We start from the raw sequence: 21,135 nt of genomic DNA, 5'->3' as shown, positions 1-21,135 counted from the left end.
GGGATTATCACCATTTTACAGATAAAGAAACAAGTTTTAAAAAGGTAAGTTGCTTAGGTTATACAATTACTAACAGCAGGACTCTACCTTGGATCTTTCTAAGAGAAAAGCACACATACTCCTGCATGCAATGATTCATGTAATCATTTGTGTTTGCTTTTGTCAATTTACTCATCAGAGCTGGGGGAAGAGGGGGTTGGGGAGAAGGACTTCTTTAACCAAAAATGGAACAGAAAATAAGGGCCAAAACCTGATAATAAAAACAGAAAAATATCACAGAAAGGTTGCCCTAGAGCTCTCTTGCCTCCCTGCAAGACTGTTAGGTGATTGTCAATAAATGTTTATAGGGCAAATATTCCAGAGCAGAGAGGAAAAAAAAGTTTCCCAATTCATGCTCAGAGACTAGCTTAATCTTGATACCAAATGAGTCAAGAAAAGCAAACTAAAAGTGAAACATAAATATTATGCTTACCTTTTGTGATCACATATGCAAATGTCTTTAATAGGTTGAGTGAAAAACTATGTGTAGTATGATCTCTTTTGTGTAAGAAAAACCACTGAATATACGTGCATGTACTAAGTATGGCTGGGTAAGTAAATATGTATTTGTACATACAAATACTCATCTCACACGCCAGTAAAGTAATGCTCAAAATTCTCCAAGCCAGGCTTCAGCAATACATGAACCGTGAACTTCCAGATGTTCAAGCTGGTTTTAGAAAAGGCAGAGGAACCAGTGATCAAATTGCCAACATCTGCTGGATCATCAAAAAAGCAAGAGAGTTCCAAAAAAACATCTATTTCTGCTTTATTGATGCCAAAGCCTTTGACTGTGTGGATCACAATAAACTGTGGGAAATTCTGAAAGAGATGGGAATATCAGAACACCTGACCTGCCTCTTGAGAACCTGTATGCAGGTCAGGAAGCAACAGTTAGAACTGGACATGGAACAACAGACTGGTTCCAAAAAGGAAAAGGAGTACGTCAAGGCTGTATATTGTCACCCTGCTTATTTAACTTCTATGCACAGTATGTCATGAGAAATGCTGGGCTGGATGAACCACAAGCTGGAATCAAGATTGCCGGGAGAAATATCAATAACCTCAGATATGCAGATGACACCACCCTTATGGCAGAAAGTGAAGAGGAACAAAAAAGCATCTCAATGAAGGTAAAAGAGGAGAGTGAAAAAGTTGGCTTAAAGCTCAACATTCAGAAAACTAGGATCATGGCATCTGGTCCCATCACTTCATGGGAAATAGATGGGAAAACAGTGGAAACAGTGGCAGACTTTATTTTTCTGGGCTCCAAAATCACTACAGATGGTGATTGCAGCCATGAAATTAAATGACATTTGTTCCCTGGAAGCAAAGTTATGACCAACCTAGATAGCATATTCAAAAGCAGAGACATTACTTTGCCAACAAAGGTCCATCTAGTCAAGGCTATGCTTCTTCCAGTAGTCATGTATGGATGTGAAAGCTGGACTGTGAAGAAAGCTGAGCACCGAAGACTTGATGCTTTTGAACTGTGGTGTTGGAGAAGACTCTTGAAAGTCCCTTGGACTGCAAGATCCAACCAGTCCATCCTAAAGGAGATCAGTCCTGGGTGTTCTTTAGAAGGACTGATGCTAAAGCTGAAACTGCAATACTTTGGCCACCTCATGTGAAGAGTTGACTCATTGGAAAAGACTCTGATGCTGGGAGGCATTGGGGGCAGGAGGAGAAGGGGACGACAGAGGATGAGATGGCTGGATGGCATCACCGACTCAATGGACAAGAGTTTGGGTGAACTCCGGGAGTTGGTGATGGACGGGGAGGCCTGGCATGCTGCGATTCATGGGGTCGCAAAGAGTCGGACACGACTGAGCGACTGAACTGAACTGATACACATAAATGCAAACGTGTACATTTGGAAATATAAACCCCAAACTGCTAACAAGGTGACCTGTGACAGGAGTAGTCTTTGGGGTGAAGGAATGGATGTGGACAAATAGTGAAGTGACATTTTTGCCTTTTACTCTACACGTGCTTAGTTGCTCAGTCATGTCCGACTCTTTGTGACCACATGGACTGACTATAGCCCGCCAGGCTCCTCTGCCCGTGAGGATTCTCCAGGCAAGATTACTGGAGTGGGTTATCATGCCTGCCTCCAGGGGATTCTCCCCATCCAGGAATTGAACCCAGGTCTCCCACACTGCAGGTGGATTCTTTACCATCTGAGCCACCAGGAAAGGCCTTTACTCTATACCCCTGTATATTATTTGAATTTTTTATAATTAACATGTATCATATTTGACAATTTAAATATACAAATGAAAAGCAGGACCTGATAGCCATTTGACGTACCTCCTCTAGCTATCACAGTCAAAACTAATTATTTTATTCACTCACTGGGCATTCATTTATCTAACACACATGCAAGGTATAACCCTATGTGTGGGCACTGAGCATTTGTGCCTGCCTCCAGATACCTGCAGCCAATTTTTTTAAGCCCAGCATTGAACATTTACTTTCTTCCATCAGATAGTGCTGTTTTAAGTCAAGTTTTAATTATCATTTATTATTTTTCAGGTCATACGCGAGGGATAAGAAAGTCTTTAGAATTTGTACTGCCTTTATTCTAAGAATGACTTTAATTGGCTTTTTTTTGGTGGGGGGGCAAGTGGAAAAAATATATTTGTATTCATTCGTCCAACAAAGGTTAGAGTCCTTCTTACATGTCTGGGCACAATGGTAGACAATGGATATGCAAAGACAAATTACATATGGCCTCTACCTACCCTCTAGGGAGACAAGAATTTCAGAGTAAGTAACACATAAAAACTGAAATACACACCTTAGTAATCCTACACTTCAAAGTGAATCTGGCAAACTGCCCTGTTCAAAAATAAAAATTAATTTCAATGTAACCTAGAAATAACTTCATGTTTATGAAAACTGTGAAATTATTCAATTACTCTATGGTTAGAGGGTATAAATTAGTGGCAAAATAGAGAACATGGAAGCTCCAGGGGAACAGAAAGTGCAATGTCTCAGTGAACAAGTTCTAGGTTTAGCAGTGCCACTAAGAAGCTGTTTTTAGGTTTGTTTCCCCAAAGAAAATATGGAAATGATATCTACCTTATTAGGATAGGAGAAATCAAAGAATTTATTTTAAAAAGCATAACAAAATCTGGAGAACATGAGGCAGTGTGGACGCAACACCTCCTTTTTGTTGTTTGGTTTCATTGATTTATTTATTTTACCCCTACTCTTGTCGATGATTAACCAAGCAAAGCTGCAAACACAATTTAACTTCTGTATGCCTCATAAAGTGGAAAGAATGCAGGAAGCAGAGTCAGAAGATCTGAGTATACATTCAGACCTTGACTCTTACTAACTTCATAAGATTAAAAAATGAACAAATTATTTAACCTCTTTAAACCTCAGTGTCCCAGCAGCAAAATAGGAGTAAACCTATTTAACTGGGTTATTTCAAAGACTAAATGAGGAAAAATACATGTGAAAACATAAACTGAAAAATTATAAATCAAACATTTTTTCCAAAGATATATAAATGGCCAATAAGAATTTAAAGATGCTCAACATTATTAGCCATTACAGAAATGCAAACAAAAACCGTAAGATACCACCTCACACACACTGGAATAGCTATCATCAAAAAGACAACAAGGCTGGAGAAAGTGTAACACTCATACTTTAATGATGAGAATGTACAATGAAGTCACTACAGAAAATAATTTGGCAGTTCCTCAAATAGTTAAGAGTTACCTTAGAACCAAGCAACTCCACATCTAACTATATACTCAAGATCACTGAAAACATAAGTCCACACAAAAACCTATAAATGAAGTCATAGCAGCATTACTCATAATAGCCAAGAAGTGGAAACAATCTAAATTTCCATCAACTGATGAACAGATAAACAAAATGTGGCATATCCATACAGTGGAATATTATTGAGCCATAAAAAGGAGGTATCTTAATACATGCATAATATGCATGAACTCTGGAAACACTACACTTAGTGAAAGACACAAAAGGACACGTATTATGTGATTCCATTTATAGGAAATGTCCTAAGTCAGCAAATCCACAGAGACAGAAAGTAGACCGTGCCTGCCAAGTGTCAATGAGGGGGAATGGGAGTGGCAATTAATGGTGTGAGGGTTTTCCTGTTAGGATGTTGAAAATGCTCCTTGATTAGTGATGATGTTTGCACTCCCTTATGAATAAACTAAAACCACTGAATTGTACATGTTAAAAGGGTGAATTCTACAGTATATGAGTTATATTTTAATAAAACTATTGTAGAAATTTAAGTTTCTCCTACTTTTTGATAGTAAAGACATTACTTTTTTCAGGAGATTATTCCTGTTGCTTGTAACAGCTACAAAAGCTCTTTGAAGTTAGATGTTACACAGATGAATGGTAGTTTTAGTAAAGTGAAACTACTAATTATGTCAGAAAAACTTTTTACAGATCAGATTAATTTGGTATTAGTTTATTTCTTCAAAAGAAAATCCTTATTAGTAGCATTTGTTTTTAGGGAGTAGAGACAAGTGTGAAGGAATCTTTATACAGTACATTTTAAAAAATAGGTCAAAATGTAGTATTTTGTTTTTAAATTAGTGGACATTTAGCTTTCAGATATACCCATCAATCAACTAAAACCCAAGTAGATGGAATTTCGCAAGCTTGATCTACCTGTTTCCATGTTCTGCAGTCTGCTGTCGTATTTCTAGGTCCATCACCAGCTCCTTCCAACTATTATACACAGAGATCAAAATGCTTGGTAAATTCTTTAAATGCAGTCAATTCATTCCCTAATGCTGGGGAATTTACAGAGTAGGCCCAATTTTTAAGGTTAAATTTAGTCTAGCTTGTTTGAATAAATATACAACAAAATGATTTCCTGGAATTTGGAATATAAAAACAATCTATAGAGCTGGGTAATGCTTTCTAAGTCCTTTGGGTATTTTTTCACGAATTTGGTCACGGGGTAAAGACAGTCACTAACTTTTGGCCACACAAAGTATTATGTATAAAAGCTTCCTGGTTCTAGAACAAAGAAGTATTTTATTGCTCAAAGCAAAAGGAAGATATTTTCCTTCCATTTAGTATTGTTATACTAAAATAGCATACCAATGAAACCAGCTAGGTAACAGCAGGACCCAAGGTATGTAAACAAAGATAAATTGTTCTTTACTTTGGATTCTTTCTTTGGGGGTAAAAAAAAAAAAAAGTTTCTCACAACTAAGAAAATGAGGTTCATCAAGCCAAAGTAAACCATACAGGTTAATATTTCCCAATATGGGGGTATTTTTGAGCGGTGATCTCAATTTGAGGGTTTGCCAACCTATGCTAGCATACACGGTGGGTTTACTTGGCGCAGACAAAACGTGAAGAGACGGAAGACCTGTCAAACAGCTGTATCGAGTTATTCAACAGCATTTCCAACTTCTCAGGTGATGTCTGTTTAAGAACGATGTCAAAGCACCAAGAGGAGAACCACGGGGGAGTCGCAGCAGCTGCCATGTCCAAATGGTGCATCGCGGGGTGAAATGCCACAGAAACCCTCAAGAGCCTGCCAGACTGCGGTTCCTTTCCAATACAAGTCTACCTCACATATAAAAATAAATACACATCCAGATATCCCTGCCAACCCGCTCTCCCTTCCCTTTGTGACTCCTGCAAAGGCTGGAGGGATGTTACCGGCCAGCATACCCGGGGTAAGCCAAGCCCCCACGCCCCAAGAGAGCCGTCCAGAAGGCTCCTGCAGCCCGGGGGTCTCTGGCCGGCGTCCCCCACCCGCCGGCCAGGGCCGGTCACCAGCCACACAAAGGAGCCAGCCGCGGGCGCTGGACGCGGGGACTCGCCCCGGAGCCGGCCGCCACATCTGGTCCCCGCACGCAGGGCGGACCGGACCCGCCGGAAAATAATGATTAACGCCCGTACCTGTTGCACGTTTCGGGTCCCTTTCACCCAGAAATGAACAAGGGCGCCCGGGAGGCGAGACGCGGGCCGCCCAGACTCGGCGGGCCGCGGCCGCACCCGGCAGGCGGCGCGGAGGCAAGGGTGCCCGCGGGACTCCCACCTCGGGCGCTTTGTCTGCGGTGGCGGCGGGGGCGACGGGGCGGGGGCCCCCCTCCCGCAGTCGCGCGGCCGCGCGAGGGTTAGAAAGCTGGGCCCACCGCCGCCTCCACCCGCCCACGCTCCCCGCCTGGCCCCGGGGCCTGCGCGGTCCTCCCGCCCGGGCAGCCCGGGCCGCGCGGCGGCCACACTCACCTGGCTGGCGCTGGGGGCCGGCGGCTCCGGGGCGGTGGGAAGGACGCGGGGACGCGAGTGAGGCGCGGGCGGAGGCGGAGGGCGAGGCGGGAGGAAGGCGGGCTGGGGGCGGAGCGGGCCCGGGCGGCGGTGGCTCCGGTCACCCGTGGCAAACTGCGTCCCAGCCCCTCTGTGCGTCAGGCCAGGGGCTGCGGCGCGGGCGGCCTGGCGAGACCTCCCGGAACCCTCGGCCCGACCCGAGTCCGCGCTGCCCAGCGCGCGCCCGGGGAGCGGCGGCGCGGCGACCCCGCCCGGCACGGGAAGGGGGCGGGGCTGGGGCTGGGGCGGGGGCGGGGGCTGGGGGGGGTGGGGGGGGGGGTGGGGGGGTGGGGGGGGGGGGGGTGGGGGCTGGGGGGGGGGGTTGGGGGCTGGGCGAGGAGGGGGTTGGGGGCTGGGCGAGGAGGGGGCCTCCCCCGCCACCAGGCCCACCCGGTGATCCTTACCAGGCGCGGAGCTCCCGCCTCCCAAGCCCACAGGCACCGCGGGGTGGTGGAAGGAGGACTGGGCCTAGAGTCGGGAAGCCTGGGCTTAAGGAAGGACACCCCCACGACCACTTGACGCCTCGCAAGTCATTTGTTGTCTCTGCCCTCATACGGAAATATGAATATGGTATCCAAGATTTTCAAAATTCTGACACTGTCATCCTAGGTTTGTTGGGATTCCTTTAGTTCCAAGTACCCACTGCCAGGAGACGACTCTCCCACACAGAGGCGTGTGATGTAGCTGAAGGGTAAGGCAGTTGGAGGGAATGGGTTGTAGTGAGAAAGGGCTGGATTCAGGGCATTTGGTTTTCTTTGGGGAGCTTTCCTTTGGGCAGTCCAGAATTTATCCACAAATGGCCCTCTGACAATGGCTACTTGCCCATCTTCACCACCCCTAGTTATTTTTCTCCAAATGTAATGACTTCAGAGTCCTTGTTCTTCCAGTTTTCTTGCGCAAATTGTTTTTATGTCATTTCCTGAATTCAGTTCAAGAGAGTCATCAGCTAATACAAGCTCAGGGCAGCCATGTGGTCCCAATCTCAGGCCTTACTTATTACTCACTGTGCCACTCACTTCAGTATCACCTAATTCCACTGGGGAAAAAAAAAAAGTACCATTCCAACAACTAGGCAACTAAATCTCTCTACTAAAGTTCTCTGATTGAAAGTCCCAAGGATTAATATTTCCTCTTACTTCTGTGACTGATAATCTGTCTCCATGACTTTAGCCTCTTTGCCACCCTTTAGGTCAAGCCTTGTCAACTGTTTCTGCTTCTATTCCAAAGGACCACTAGGAATGCTTCAAAAACACAGAACTTCCTGCTTTAAAGTCTTTCAAAGGCTTGTCACGTGGATAATCAGGTTCAAGCAATTACTGTGATATCCAAGGTCATTTATGATCTGATCCCCAGACCTTTTCAACTCCAGCTTTAATTCCCACCACATCTCACGTTCAGGCTCCATTTTTGTGCCTTTATATGCTTTCCTCCATCTGAAATTCATCCCTCATTTAACCAGTGAACGTCTACTGTCCTTCAGGATAATAAAGATAGTGCGTCTTTTCCTCTTAGAGTCTTCCCTGACATCCTGTTCTTTTTCCACAACCACATCCTCACCCGACACACTTACACTGAATTACTCTTTCCTTTCTGCTTTCATGGAAATTTTGATCTATTCTCTACAATAATCCTTAGCGCTTTCTATTTTTCCTATTGCTTTGATTGGTGGTCTTTTCTTACTACACTGGGAATTCCTTAAAAGGGTATAGATTTTTGTCTAGTTCATTTTTGGCTCCTGGACATGGAGCAATACTCAGCACTAGGAAAGTTCTCTTTAAATATTTGTTCAAGTACTGATGTCACTATTCATTCTGATAAATACATGTTGAGCATCTACTCAACAAGAGGGAAATACAGTGCAATCCACAGTCCCTGCCTTCCTTACTTAACCTTCCACAGTATTCTTTCCTTTACCATATGGCATTCTCTGTTTATCATTTCAAACCCTCTCCCACTACCACTAGCATTCTTTGCTTGTTTTAATAAAGCAGGATCATGCCAAACAATCTATTATAGTAAGTCACCAAACATCCCTGCCCTTCCTCTTTCCATACCCACTAGTTCCACAACAGTGGGGACCCAGTTTTTAGATAAAGGACAACTATTGCAACAGGAAACACATTAGACTATAAATGCTGGTGTTTGGGTGATGTATTTTCCAATGACAACAGATTGAACATAGCTCAATCACTTAAATCCACTAGGCCTCACCTCTGGAGTTCCTTTGGCTCTATTCGTTTTTAGTATTTTGTTAAGGTAAACATATCCTTCTTTATATATCTATAAAGTGAAGGGACAGCCGGATCCTTGCAAAGCAGCTATCCAGCACATGCTTGAACTCTGAATGACAGGGAACCACTGCTACCTCACAATAGTGTTCATCCTTGAACAGCCCTGCTAGTCCCTACTTTGAACTGAAATGTGTCTCCCTGTAAACTTGGTAGGTAACAATGGAATTAGCAGAAAACACCACTGGATTTAAACTCTGAAGTAGTGTGGTCAGGTCCTAGTTCTATAACTTCCATCTGTATGACCTTGGACAAGCACAAAACAGCTCCAAGTATTAGTTTGCTTGACTTTAAAAGAGGAAAATAATAACATGTTAAATCATTAGCATTCATAGGAATACAATTGAATTAAAACATCCAGTGAGTGTAAATGTAGTACTTAGATGTACTGAGTACAGAAGAGTCTAATTCCCCTTCCATACATAACCTTTTATACCACCTAAGTCAGCAAACAGGGTGTGCCTTCTCACACAGCCTTGACGCACATGCCCTTTGCATCTCCTCCACACACTCACCTCTAAACATACCCTAGTGCCTCTTAAAAGGTGGCATCTAGAACTGAGTCCAGCCTTCCAGGTATAAAGAGAAAAGAGAGAAATACAACTTTATACATTCTTATGATGATGTTTCAAAATTCAACTTGATATCACATTTATATTTTTCTACCAACCTGCACTATTCATAAATATCATGTTCTTTTTTGCCAACTAAAAACAAAAACTCAAACCTTTTCTAGGACTTTAACACATACATACCTATTTAAGCATACTCCTCAAAACTGAATTTGTGCAATTTGTTTTTGGAGACTGAGTGTGCACTTTTGCATGTATTCATCTTAAATATCACTTTGGAAGTTATGTATCAGGATCCCCTGCCAAACAGAGAATAATGTGAAATAAGAATAACATTTGAAAGGCATTCAGGAGTGGAGGGGCAGGGAGAATCCCCAAAGCACTTTAAGCAACTTGTTCCTAAAATCCTAATTTCTCCCCTACAACTTAATTATAAATTATATAACTTCTCCCCTAAAATTATATAACTTCTCACATTCATTTTGCTTCATTATAAGCTAGTATTTTATGTGCATATGTTTCCCAAACATCATTCTCTGGAACTTCTGAAGAACTCACTGAGATAAGGCAGACCTACACTGAAGCTCAGCTGAGTCAGGTAATTGCTGAACACTCACTGCCTCAAAATAGGCTTCTTGGAGAAACTGCTCCACCCACAGGCCCTGTTGAAGGGATGGCCCCAGGCAGTACTCTTTCCTGCCCTGTAATCCCTGAATCACTGTGGATTACCCCTGGGAGGGTACCTGACCTGTAAACAGTCAATGCACACTCATTCAAAATGACCTGGGAAAAAACTCAATCCAAAAAACCAGTCCAATCAGACAATCAACTGGGGAAGCTGGATTCAAAAAGAGGCAGAGAGGGTAGCCACATGTGAGAAGGGCACTGACACATCTCCAGTGAACAGAAGATAACATCAGCCAATGACTACGCAGAAAACATCCATTCACACATCCGTTCACTCATTTGCACAAGGAATATTTATCAAGAGTTTCCTATTTTAGGTGCTGGGAATACTGTATGTAGGGAGAAAATACACAAAAATTCTGCAAGGATTATGCATTTTGGTGGATGGGACAGCAATAAAAAAATTAAAATACCAAACACTGTATTCCTGCTAAGCTAAGTCGCTTCAGTCGTGTCCGACTCTGTGTGACCCCGTAGACGCCAGCCCACCAGGCTCCCCCGTCCAGGCAAGAATACTAGAGTGGGTTGCCATTTCCTTCTCCAATGCATGAAAGTGAAAAGTGAAAGTGAAGTCACTCAGTCGTGTTCGACTCTTCGAGACCCCATGGACTGCAGCCTACCAGGCTCCTTCCTTCGTCCATGGGATTTTCCAGGCAAGAGTACTGGAGTGGGTTGCCATTGCCTTCTCCAAACACTGTATTAGAATGTGGCAAATGTTGGATAAACATGCAGGGGAGAGAACTAGAAAGTGCCAGAGGCTGGGGTGCAACTTTCTATCACAGGAATAAAGTCTCAGTAGAAGGTTCAGTTCGGTTCAGTTCAGTCACTCAGTCATGTCCGATACTTTGCGACCCCATGAATCGCAGCACGCCAGGCCTCCCTGTCCATCACCATCTCCCAGAGTTCACTCAAACTCACGTCCATCAAGTCAGTGATGCCATCCAGCCATCTCATCCTCTGTCGTCCCCTTCTCCTCCTGCCCCCACTCGCTCCCAGCATCAGTCTTTTCCAATGAGTCAGCTCTTCGCATGAGGTGGCCAAAGTACTAGAGTTTCAGCTTTAGCATCATTCCTTCCAAAGAAATCCCAGGGCTGATCTCCTTTAGAATGTACTGGTTGCATCTCCTTGCAGTCCAAGGGACTCTCAAGAGTCTTCTCCTGGAGCTAAGGCTTGAAGAAAGTGAGGCACTGAGCACTTAGTAAAGAAGCTGGGGGAGTCAACAGGTAGTGTGCTAATCAGGAAGCAGACACCAAGTGCAGGACAAAACTAGGCAAGCCAGAGAGCAGGGCATTCAAAATCTTCTTTGCAACCCCATGGACTCCAGCAGGCCAGGCTTCCCTGTCCTTCAGTAACTCCCAGAGTTTGCTCAAACTTATGTCCATTTAGTTAGTGATGCCTTCCAACCATCTTATCGTCTGTTGCCCCCTCCTCCTCCTGCTCTCAGTCTTTCTCAGCTTCATGGTCTTTTCCATTGAGTCTGCTCTTTGTATCAAGTGGTCAAAGTATTGGAGCTTCAGTATCAGACCTTACAATGAATATCAGGGTTGATTTCCTTTAGGATACACTGCTGTCCAAGAGACTCTCAAGAGTCTTCTCCAGCACCACAATCAAAAGCATTAATTCTTTGTCAGTCAGCATTATTTATGGTTCAACTCATGTACATGACTACTGGAAAAACCATAGCTTTGACTATATGGACCTTTGTGGGCAAAGTGATGTCTCTGCTTTTTAATGCACTGTCTAGGTTTGCCATAGCTTTCCTTCCAAGGAGCAAGAGTCTTAATTTCATGGCTGCAGTCACCATCCACAGTGATTTGGACCCCAAGAAAATACAATCTGTCACAGTTTCCACTCCTCTTCACTTTCTGCCATTACAGTGGTATCATCTGCATTTTGAGATTGTTGATATTTCTCCCGGCAATCTTGATTCCAGCTTCATCTAGCCTGGCATTTCACATGATGTACTCTACATAGAAGTTAATAAGCAGGGTGACAATATGCAGTCTTGACGTACTCCTTTCCCAATTTTGAATCAGTCCATTGTTCCATGTCCAATTCTAACTGTGCCTTCTTGACCTGCATACAATTTTCTCAGGAGACAGGTAAAGTGGTCTGGTATTCCCATCTCTAAGAATCTTGCACAGTTTGTTGTGATCCACACAGTCAAAAGCTTTAGTGTAGTCAATGAAGCAGATGTTTTTCTGCAATTCCTTTGCTTTTTCTATGTTGGCAATTTGATCTCTGGTTCCTCTGCCATTTCTAAATCCAGCTTGTACATCTGGAAGTTCTTGGTTCACATTCTGTTGAAGCCTAACTTGAAGGACTTTGAGTATTACCTTGCTAGCATGTGAGATGAGTGCAACTGTATAGTAGTTTGAACATTCTTTGGAGATGCCTTTCCTTGGGACTGGAATGAAAACTGACCTTTTTCCAGTCCTGTGGCCAATACTGAGTTAGTAATGCTTCCTAAGGCCCACTTGACTTCACACTCCAGGATGTCTGGCTCTAAGTGAGTGATCACACCATTGTGGTTATCCAGGTCATTAAGACCTTTCTTGCACAGTTCTTCTGTGTATTCTTGCTACCTCCTGTTAATATCTTCTGCTTTTATTAGGTCCTTTCCTTTTCTGTCTTTTATTAGGCCCATCCTTGCATGAAATGTTCCCTTGATATTGTCAGTTTTCTTAAAGAGATCTCTAGTTTTTCCTGTTCTATTGTTTTCCTCTATTTCTTTGCACTGTTCACTTAGGAAGGCCTTCTTATCTCTCCTTGCTATTGTCTGGAATGATGCATTCAATTGTATATATCTTTCCTTTTCTCCTTTACTTCTCTTCCTTTCTCAGCTATTTCTAGCTGGGGTCTTTTTAAATACAAAACATTCCCATCACTTTCCCAGGTATATTGGACCAGATCTTGGCAGAGGGGGCCTCTAAATCTGTATTTTTTAAAACAGTCCTCAGGTGATTGGGATGTTCCAGCAGGATGAGAACTCTGGCTCTTAAAATCCACAAAATTCCTACTGATACACTGGGTTCTGAATCTCCTTCAAATTCTGTGTTCCAAAAAGCTCAACTCAATCTGCACCCCTCTCCTCCTAAGAGGCTTTGTTGTTGAACCTTCCTGTTATTCCTAGGAAGGAAAGCTAATATCATGGCTGAGATTTCAGTTTTTCTTATTAACATATGTATTCTTCACAAACCCAACAGACAAGAACCAAACCTTAGCACCCTATTCCCTGAGGTCACATGTTTGAGTTTCCATATCTTGCAAGTAGAATTGCCTAACAAACCACACTCACAAAGCTGTGAGATGGTGCCAGAGTTGTAGCAATGAGCTTGTATTCATTCTGCAACTCTTACCTTTGGGAGTATTTAGCATTTCAAAATCAATATTAGAAAAATTATCAAGGTATTGTATTTTTAAATCTAAAGGAATATAACATTTATTTTTAATAATGTACATTTAATACATGAGTGAATTTTTAGGAAAGATCTTTAATAATTTTCTTTTCTTTTAATTTAATTTAATTTTATTTTTAAACTTTACAATATTGTATTGGTTTTGCCATATATCAAAATGAATCCGCCACAGGTATACATGTGTTCCCTATCCTGAACCCTCCTCCCTCCTCCTATGAGTACTTATTTCATCAGCTTTTGGCAGTTTAATTCCAAGCGCAAGACTTCTGTCTTTTACTGAGAAAGTTAAAAAGATATGGCTTTTGAAAAATGTACTTTCATGTTTCTGAAATTATAAAAATAACACTTTAAAGAGTGGAGTTGTTTTTTGTTGTTGTTGTTTGTTTGTTTGTTTTGGTTTGTTGCTTTGTTTTGTTTTGTTTTGCCACCTATTAGTCCATCATCTAGGCCAATGTATTTCGAGTCCTTTAGACAACAGAACTTTTTCCAAGGCCAGCATAGTTTGTATTCATTTGTACCAGGTAGGACTTTTTCCCCCAATGACACTTTCATACAATGTTTTTAGTAAACAGACCAAAGGAAAGAGTAAAAAGTGATTTTTTTTTTTTTTTATGAAATCAGCAGGTTTTTTTCTTTCTAATAGGACTGTTTCTTCTTCTAGTGAGATCTTAGGATTTTAAAGCTGGAAGACACCCTCACCCCACCCCCGCCCCATCTGTCCCAACATCCTCATTTTCCTGTGACCTGGACAAATTAAGCAACATACCTAATACTAGACTTAGTTAACGAAACATCTAGAGTCCAGGCCTCTGGACTACTAGCTGCTATAAGCTAAAAGTGTATGAATATGTGCAATACCATCTGTATGTGTGTAAATAGATGTGGTACATAATTGAGGCGTGATACAAGTTTATTTCTTGAATATCAATAGTGCTTTCAAAGTATTCTGAGTAATAGAAAATGAAATAAAATTTCAGAAGGAAAAGTCCCTAATTTTAGCAATCAATTTACTGTCAATCCTAATTAATATAAACTTTGTAATAGCAATTAACAGAGGAGGTCAAGTTAAAGGCAAATTGTTTTAAATGCTTCTGGCAATATACAATACATTCCATACTAGAGTACAGTAAACTGGCTATGAAATTTTTATAGTTCTGTCCAATAAATTTCCTTCCGATCAGTACCATTAAATGTCAGCACAGTATACGCTCCAATAGGTGTCAGAACTCTTTGGCTGCAAGTATCAGAGCCAATCTGAACTGGATTGGGGTGGAGGCATGATGGATTTTCTGGGTATAGCTTAAGGGCACGGATAGAAGAACAGCATTTCTGAGGACTTCTGAGCCAGAACCAGGAACCAAATCAAAGTCAACATCTTTCTCAGAGCCCCTTCTCCCAATCCAGTTTCTTTCTGGCCTGTCTTCAGTCTGTACAGCTTCAAACTAGTTTGTTTTAGGTTACGAGGAGAAGAGCTACTATTGCACTGAGTGGGCATCCTTCTGATGGATTGTTCATGTAGAATAATATCAGGGGGGTGAAAATTTGGGGTCATATGAATGGTAAAACACTGAACAGTAGAACAACCTCCTAGAGGGTGGAGGCCTGGGTATCATCACAGGCAGCTCCCATCATGGGAGGAAGTCTCCTTCAAAAAAAGATGAGGCTTTACCAGTAAAAGGGGAGAATGGGGAAGCAGGCTGACAAAAAAGAATAGTCACTGCAGGATGTGTGCTTCTCTAAACCTCAGACTAAAAGGGCAGTTTTTGTGAAATATCTTATTACCCACCCAAATACTAAATTATAATGTTAATCACTTCTAGTCTCATCACTGTATATTAAAAACACATTCAAGTACCTTATTTTCTGGTTTGTTGATGCACCTTTAAAACCCTACCCTGTAATAATTCTTCAGTTTATTCATGATTCAGTTCAGTTCATGTCTGACTCTTTGCAACCCCATGGACTGCAGCACGCCAGGCTTACCTGTCCATCACCAGCTCCCGGAGCTTGCTCAAACTCATGTCCATCAAGTCAGTGATGCCATCCAACCATCTCATCCTCAGTTGTCCCCTTCTCCTTCTGCCTTCAATCTTTCCCAGCATCAGGGTCTTTTTCCATGAATCAGTTCTTCACATGGCCAAAGTATTAGCCAGGTGGCCAAAGTATTGGAGCTTCAGCATCAGTCCTTCCAATGAATATTCAGGACTGATTTCCTTTATGATTGACTGATTTAGTCCAAGGGACTCTCAAGAGTCTTCTCCAGCACCACAGTTCCAAACCATCAATTCTTCGGCGCTCAGCTTTCTTTATGGTCCAACTCTCACAACCACACATGACTACTGGAAAAACCATAGCTTTGACTAGATGGACCTTTGTTGGCAAAGTAATGTCTCTGCTTTTTAATATGCTGTCTAGGTTGGTCATAGCTTTTCTTTGAAGGAGCAAATGTCTTTTAATTTCATGGCTGCAATCACCATCTGCAGTAATTTTGGAGCCCAAGAAAAGAAAGTCTGTCACTGTTTCCCCATCTATTTGCCATGAAGTGATGGGACCAGATGCCATGATCTTAGTTTTTTGAATGTTTAGGATTCATGATTATTCATGATTAGGATAGAAAAATACAATTTTGCTTGTTCAGAATATTTTTACTTATTATGTACATTATAAGGTAAAAAATTTACATCTAAAAATATTTTATTCAAAGCTGAAGAGGTAAAAGCACTTGATTGTCAAGTTTAATCTGCATAGTGAAAGAATCAGGTCTCATTTAGATGGCATTATTATTTAAGTTATGGAGAAAGTTCTTTAGTTTCCGTTACATGGTATTTCAGTATGGGGCTAGGTCCTACTTATTAGTAAGACAGAAAAGAATGTTAAAAACAAGCTTGGTCCAAGTCATAAGATTTACTTTTGTTTTTCAGTGTGTTTCAGTCATCAGCCTGACTACAAACGTCAACATTTACCTCAGCAATCAAGTAATGTGTTTTGCTCTGGACTCTCAAAATCTGAGGCCAGAGACCAGAGTGTTCCCTCCGAGTTTCAGTTCTTCCATGATCAGAAAAGGCTCTCTTGCCTGTGTGTTTGCTTCTTGTGTATGTGTGTGTTTTAATTCTGTGTTCTTGAACAAAATAGGGACAAAACACATTTAAAAATAATCTCCAGCCATTGTCCAGGATCCTTCCACTCTGTTACTGTCCAGTTGGTCTGGAGAGGTGGAGAAACTCGGCTGTGACTTTAGCATCTGAATGGCAGCTTGGGAGAAGGCCCATTGCATAAAGTTGGAGGAGGCACTAGCAATACTAAAGCAAAGGATTGATTTGCTTGTGGGATAAAGTGGGAAATGGAAAGAATTGCCTTTTGTATCAATCCAACTTTTCCTCTCCTTCTGGCTCTCCTTCTGAATAAAACATTATTATATAACAAAGGGCCTTTAAACAATTTCTTTTTTTTTTAATTGGCAAGTTGACAAATACAGATTGTGTCATCCTGGGTTACAGCCACTTCTTAGGGTGTGGAGTTACTTGATTCCGGCACTGTGGATCAGTGCTCAAAACATGTTACACAATCTAGGTTCGTGCCTCATTAATATTGTCTTAGATTTAGAAGAAAAGAATAAAAGGCATGTTTCCCTTTGGGGACTTGAAGAAAGGGAGCCACACAATTCTAGTTGACCATTTTATTCTGAAACCTTAACTTTTTGTATCAGTTCAGTTCAGTCACTCAGTTGTGTCCAACTCTTTGCGACCCCATGAATCGCAGCACGCCGGGCCTTCCTGTCCATCACCATCTCCTGGAGTTCACTCAAACTCACGTCCATTGAGTCAGTGATGCCATCCAGCCATCTCATCCTCTGTCGTCCCCTTCTCCTCCTGCCCCCAATCCCTCCCAACATCAGAGTCTTTTCCAATGAGTCAACTCTTTGCAAGAGGTGGCCAAAGTACTGGTCAACTATTTATATAAAAATATGCAAATAAGCCAATAAATCTGATTACTGTAAGATACCGATAAGATATCTTATCACTGTTCTGAAGATGAAAACAATTACAGTTTATACTTTTTCAATCAAAGTATGGCAGCAAATCTGGCACAGGAGCCGTTTCTGGCACTCAGCTTACGCTTCTGAGAAACAACCCTAGGTATCTGATCTGTATTGAAATTATGCTAAGATGCTTCCATGGTCATTTTAATGTCATACAAGCAACTTTCAAGCATTTTAGGTGGAAAAAAGGTGGGCATGAACAGAAATACGCGAAAAGTTCAATGATGTTTTTTCAGGCAACCAAATCTGTAGTGCCAACCTCAGGGAAGGACAGGGAAGCCGGGTTTGCTGTAGCCCATGGAGTCGCAAAAAGGCAGACAAGACTTAGCGATTGAACAACAGCAACAACCCTGCTTTAGAGTCCTGGAGATGAGGTTGAAAACATAAGTTTGTGCACAGTCTCACGGGGAGACAGGAACCCAACCAAGATCTCAATGCAATGCAACACATGCTAGAGTTATCATTAAATTCTACACAAACGTTATACGGATCCAGAAAAGAGCCGCTGCCAAGGTGTCTAGTGAATGCTTCAGGAGGCTTTGACACCTGAACTAAGTCTAGAAGAAAGAGTGGGCAGTGTCTAGGCTGGAAACAGAAAAAAAAAAAGCAGAAGAAACAACAAATTCAGTGGCTCATGCTCAGTTGTGTCTGATTCTTTGCAACCCTAAAGGGTTGCAAAAGCTGACTGTAACCCGCCAGCTCCTCTGTCCATGAGATTTCCCAGGCAAGCATACTGGAGTGTGTTGCCATTTCCTTCTCCAGAGGATCTTCTGGACGCAGAGATCAAACCTGTGTCTCCTGCATTGCAGGTGGGTTCTTTACCACTGAGCCACTGAGGAAGCCCCATATACAGTGGCTAAGAGGCACTAAAGAGCATGCTACTTGAGGAATTTTGAGTATTCTTACTGTGGCTACATGTAAGAATGTAATTGAGCAGAGAGACAGTCAATTAAGGGAAGATGGAAATGAGAAACAACTGTGGGCCGAGGGGGGCGAATGCAACAACTGCACAGGCCAGGCAGGTAATGAAAATGATAGAAGCTGAGCAGGTCTAGGTGCAAATGTATTCACTGTGAGTGAACGGCTCACTGCAGAACGAAAAACCTCTAAAAATATGGCACCAAGTTATACTTACCTCCCCAAATGTGACAGATTGCATCTTGCCCCATACCTTTGCCAAGAATGGGTATTTACGGCAATATTTTTCATTCATTCAACAAATATTTATTGAGTGCCTCCTATTATGAGGGATGGTATTTAGAAACTGAGGATACAGCAGTGAATAAAGCAAAATTCTTATCCTCATTGAACTGATGCTCTAGTTGAAGGGCAGACAGACGAAATAAAGTAAAATGTGTAGTTGCTAGATGAATGCTATGGAGGAAAATAAAGGAAGGATGACAAAGAGAGGATGGGAGATATGGTGGATTTTAGATGGATAACCAGGAAGGCGTGTCACCAAGGAGGTGGCCATGAAAGAAAGACTGGAAAAGTTGAAAGAGGGCACTGCAGAAATCTGCAGGAAAAGCGTTTCAAGCGGCACAAACAACAAAGCACCTGCCAGAGCAGAGAGGGAAGGGAATAACGTGAGAGGGAGATTGTGCTGGGACTTTCAGGGAATTGATTGTGGCTCTTTGAGCAAATTGCAAAAGCTTCAAAATTTTGAGCAGAGGAGTGACAGGTGGGGTTTGTACTTTTAAAGACTCATTCTGGCTGCTGAGTGTAGAGTGCCTTGAAGGGACAGGGATAAGCCCAGAGATCAGCTGAGAGACCAGAACTACTGGGTTGGTCAAAAAGTTCCTTTGGGGGGAGAAGGGAGGAGAGGAAAGGAAAGATATAATGTATAAGTTAGAAGGTATTCCTTTACTGGGGAGTTTTTTTGTTGTATGTTGTTAAAAAGTTGATTTTCCAGCTTCCCTGGTGGCCCAGTGGTTAAGAATCTACCTGCTAATGCCGGGGACATGGCTTCCATCCCTGGTCTGGGAAGATCCCACATGCTATGGGGCAATTAAGCCTGTGTGCCACAACTACTGAAGCCTGCACCTAGAGTCCCGGAGAAGGCAATGGCACCCCACTCCAGTACTCTTGCCTGGAAAATCCCATGGGCGGAGGAGCCTGGTGGGCTGCAGTCCATGGGGTTGCTAAGAGTCAGACACGACTGAGCAACTTGACTTTCACTTTCCACTTTCATGCATTGGAGAAGGAAATGGCAGTCCACTCCAGTATTCTTGCCTGGAGAATCCCAGGGACGGGGGAGCCTGGTGGGCTGCTGTCTATGGGGTCGCACAGAGTCAGACACGACTGAAGCGACGCAGCAGCAGCAGCAGCAGCTCGTAGAGTCCACTCTCTGCAACAAGAGAATCACCGCAATGAGAAGCTGCACACAGCAACCAAAAGTAGCCCCTGCTCACTGAAACTACAGAAATCCCAGAGCAACAAAGATCCAGCACAGCCAAAAATACATACAAATAAATAAATCTTAAAAAAGAAAAAAAAAAAGAGTTCCTTTGGATTTTTTGGTAATATCTGATGGAAAAACCCAAGCAAACTTTTTTGGCCTACCCAACACTCGGGACTGATATGACTGTGGCTTGTCACAGTGTGGGGAAAGCAGGTGGTAAGTAGTGGTTAGATTCTGGTTATAAGATAAAAGCAGGACACCAGGATTCCACAACAGATTAGATGTAGGGGTTTAGGAAGAAAAGAATCCAGCAATAACTCATGGGTTTGGGGCCTGAGCAATTAGAACAGTAATATTCTATATTTACTATGTAGAAATTTTAGGGAGAAGCAGTTTGGCTTGAGGGGGATGGAAAGGTAGGAGTGCTTAATAATTTGGTTTTGAAAATGTTAACTTTGAGATACATATCAGATAATAAGCATAAATTTAGAATTAAGCAGCTGGAAATATGAGTTAAGAGGTCTGGACTAGAAACATACATTTGGAATATGTTGGTATATCAGTGTAAAGGTAAGGTCACAACTGTGAGACTTGATGAAGTTAATGAGAACAAGTGTAGAGAAGAGATCTAAAGCCTCCGCTGTCCATTCTGGAGCACCAACATTTAGAGACTGGGAAGATGAGCCAAAATCAACAAAGGAAACTTAACCACCACGAGGCTCTAAAAAAAAAAAAAAATATATATATATATATATATATATATATCAGGAGCATGTATTATTATGGAAATCAAGTAAAGAAATATTTTTAAAAGAGGAGAATGACCAATCAATCTAATACTATTAATAGGGTGAGTGTATTAGTTGGGGTTTTCAGAGAACGAGAACCCATAGGTAGGATAGATGTTAAGTATTGTGTTTGTTTTTTAAAAAATTGGCTTATACAATTACAGAGTTTGGCATGTCCAAAATTTGCAGAGGGAACTGATAATTTAGAGACCCAAGCAGCATTGATGCAGCAGTTCAAGTCCCTGGGCCTTCCGCTATGGAATCCCTCTTGTTGGGGGAAATGTCAGTCTTTTGCTCTGTTCAGGGGTTCAGCTGAATGGATGAAGCCCACCCACATTATGGAGGGCAATCTGCTTTACTCAAAGTCCACCAATTTAAGTGTAAATCTTTTCCCAAAATGCTTTCATCAAAATATCTAAATAAATGTGTGACCAAATATCTGGGTACTATGACCCAGAGAAGGCGACACATAAAATTGTTACTGCAACAGAGATGAGGCTGAGAAATGGCAGGTGTAATGAGCAACAACCAGGCTATTGGCAACCCAAGGAAGAGCAGGTTTGATAGAATGA

The 21,135-nt window shown here is 42.3% G+C and overlaps 1 protein-coding gene across 7 annotated transcripts in view; it reads right to left on the bottom strand.

Annotated features, from left to right (window-relative positions):
• Positions 1-7,612, bottom strand: part of SESTD1 (SEC14 and spectrin domain containing 1) — a 152,302-nt gene extending 144,690 nt beyond the window's left edge. For 2 of the 7 annotated variants that reach the window (XM_025274063.3, XM_045163716.1), the window contains exon 1: positions 4,711-4,733. Coding sequence is in view for 2 of the 7 variants with exons in the window: in XM_044932899.2 (XP_044788834.1) it covers positions 4,711-4,754 (44 nt within the window). In the remaining 5 variants the exon portion in view is untranslated. Of the gene's footprint in view, positions 1-4,710; positions 4,771-5,961; positions 6,125-6,291; positions 6,570-6,773 lie in introns of those variants that run through there. The other 5 variants (XM_044932899.2, XM_045163717.1, XM_006059590.4 and 2 more) reach the window with 5 other exon arrangements.
• Positions 7,613-21,135: the final 13,523 nt, after the last annotated feature.

This window comes from Bubalus bubalis, chromosome 2 (assembly GCF_019923935.1).
Source record: "Bubalus bubalis isolate 160015118507 breed Murrah chromosome 2, NDDB_SH_1, whole genome shotgun sequence".
In the NCBI taxonomy this organism is placed as follows: Eukaryota; Metazoa; Chordata; class Mammalia; order Artiodactyla; family Bovidae; genus Bubalus; species Bubalus bubalis.
This window is presented reverse-complemented; position numbering and strand designations above follow the sequence as displayed.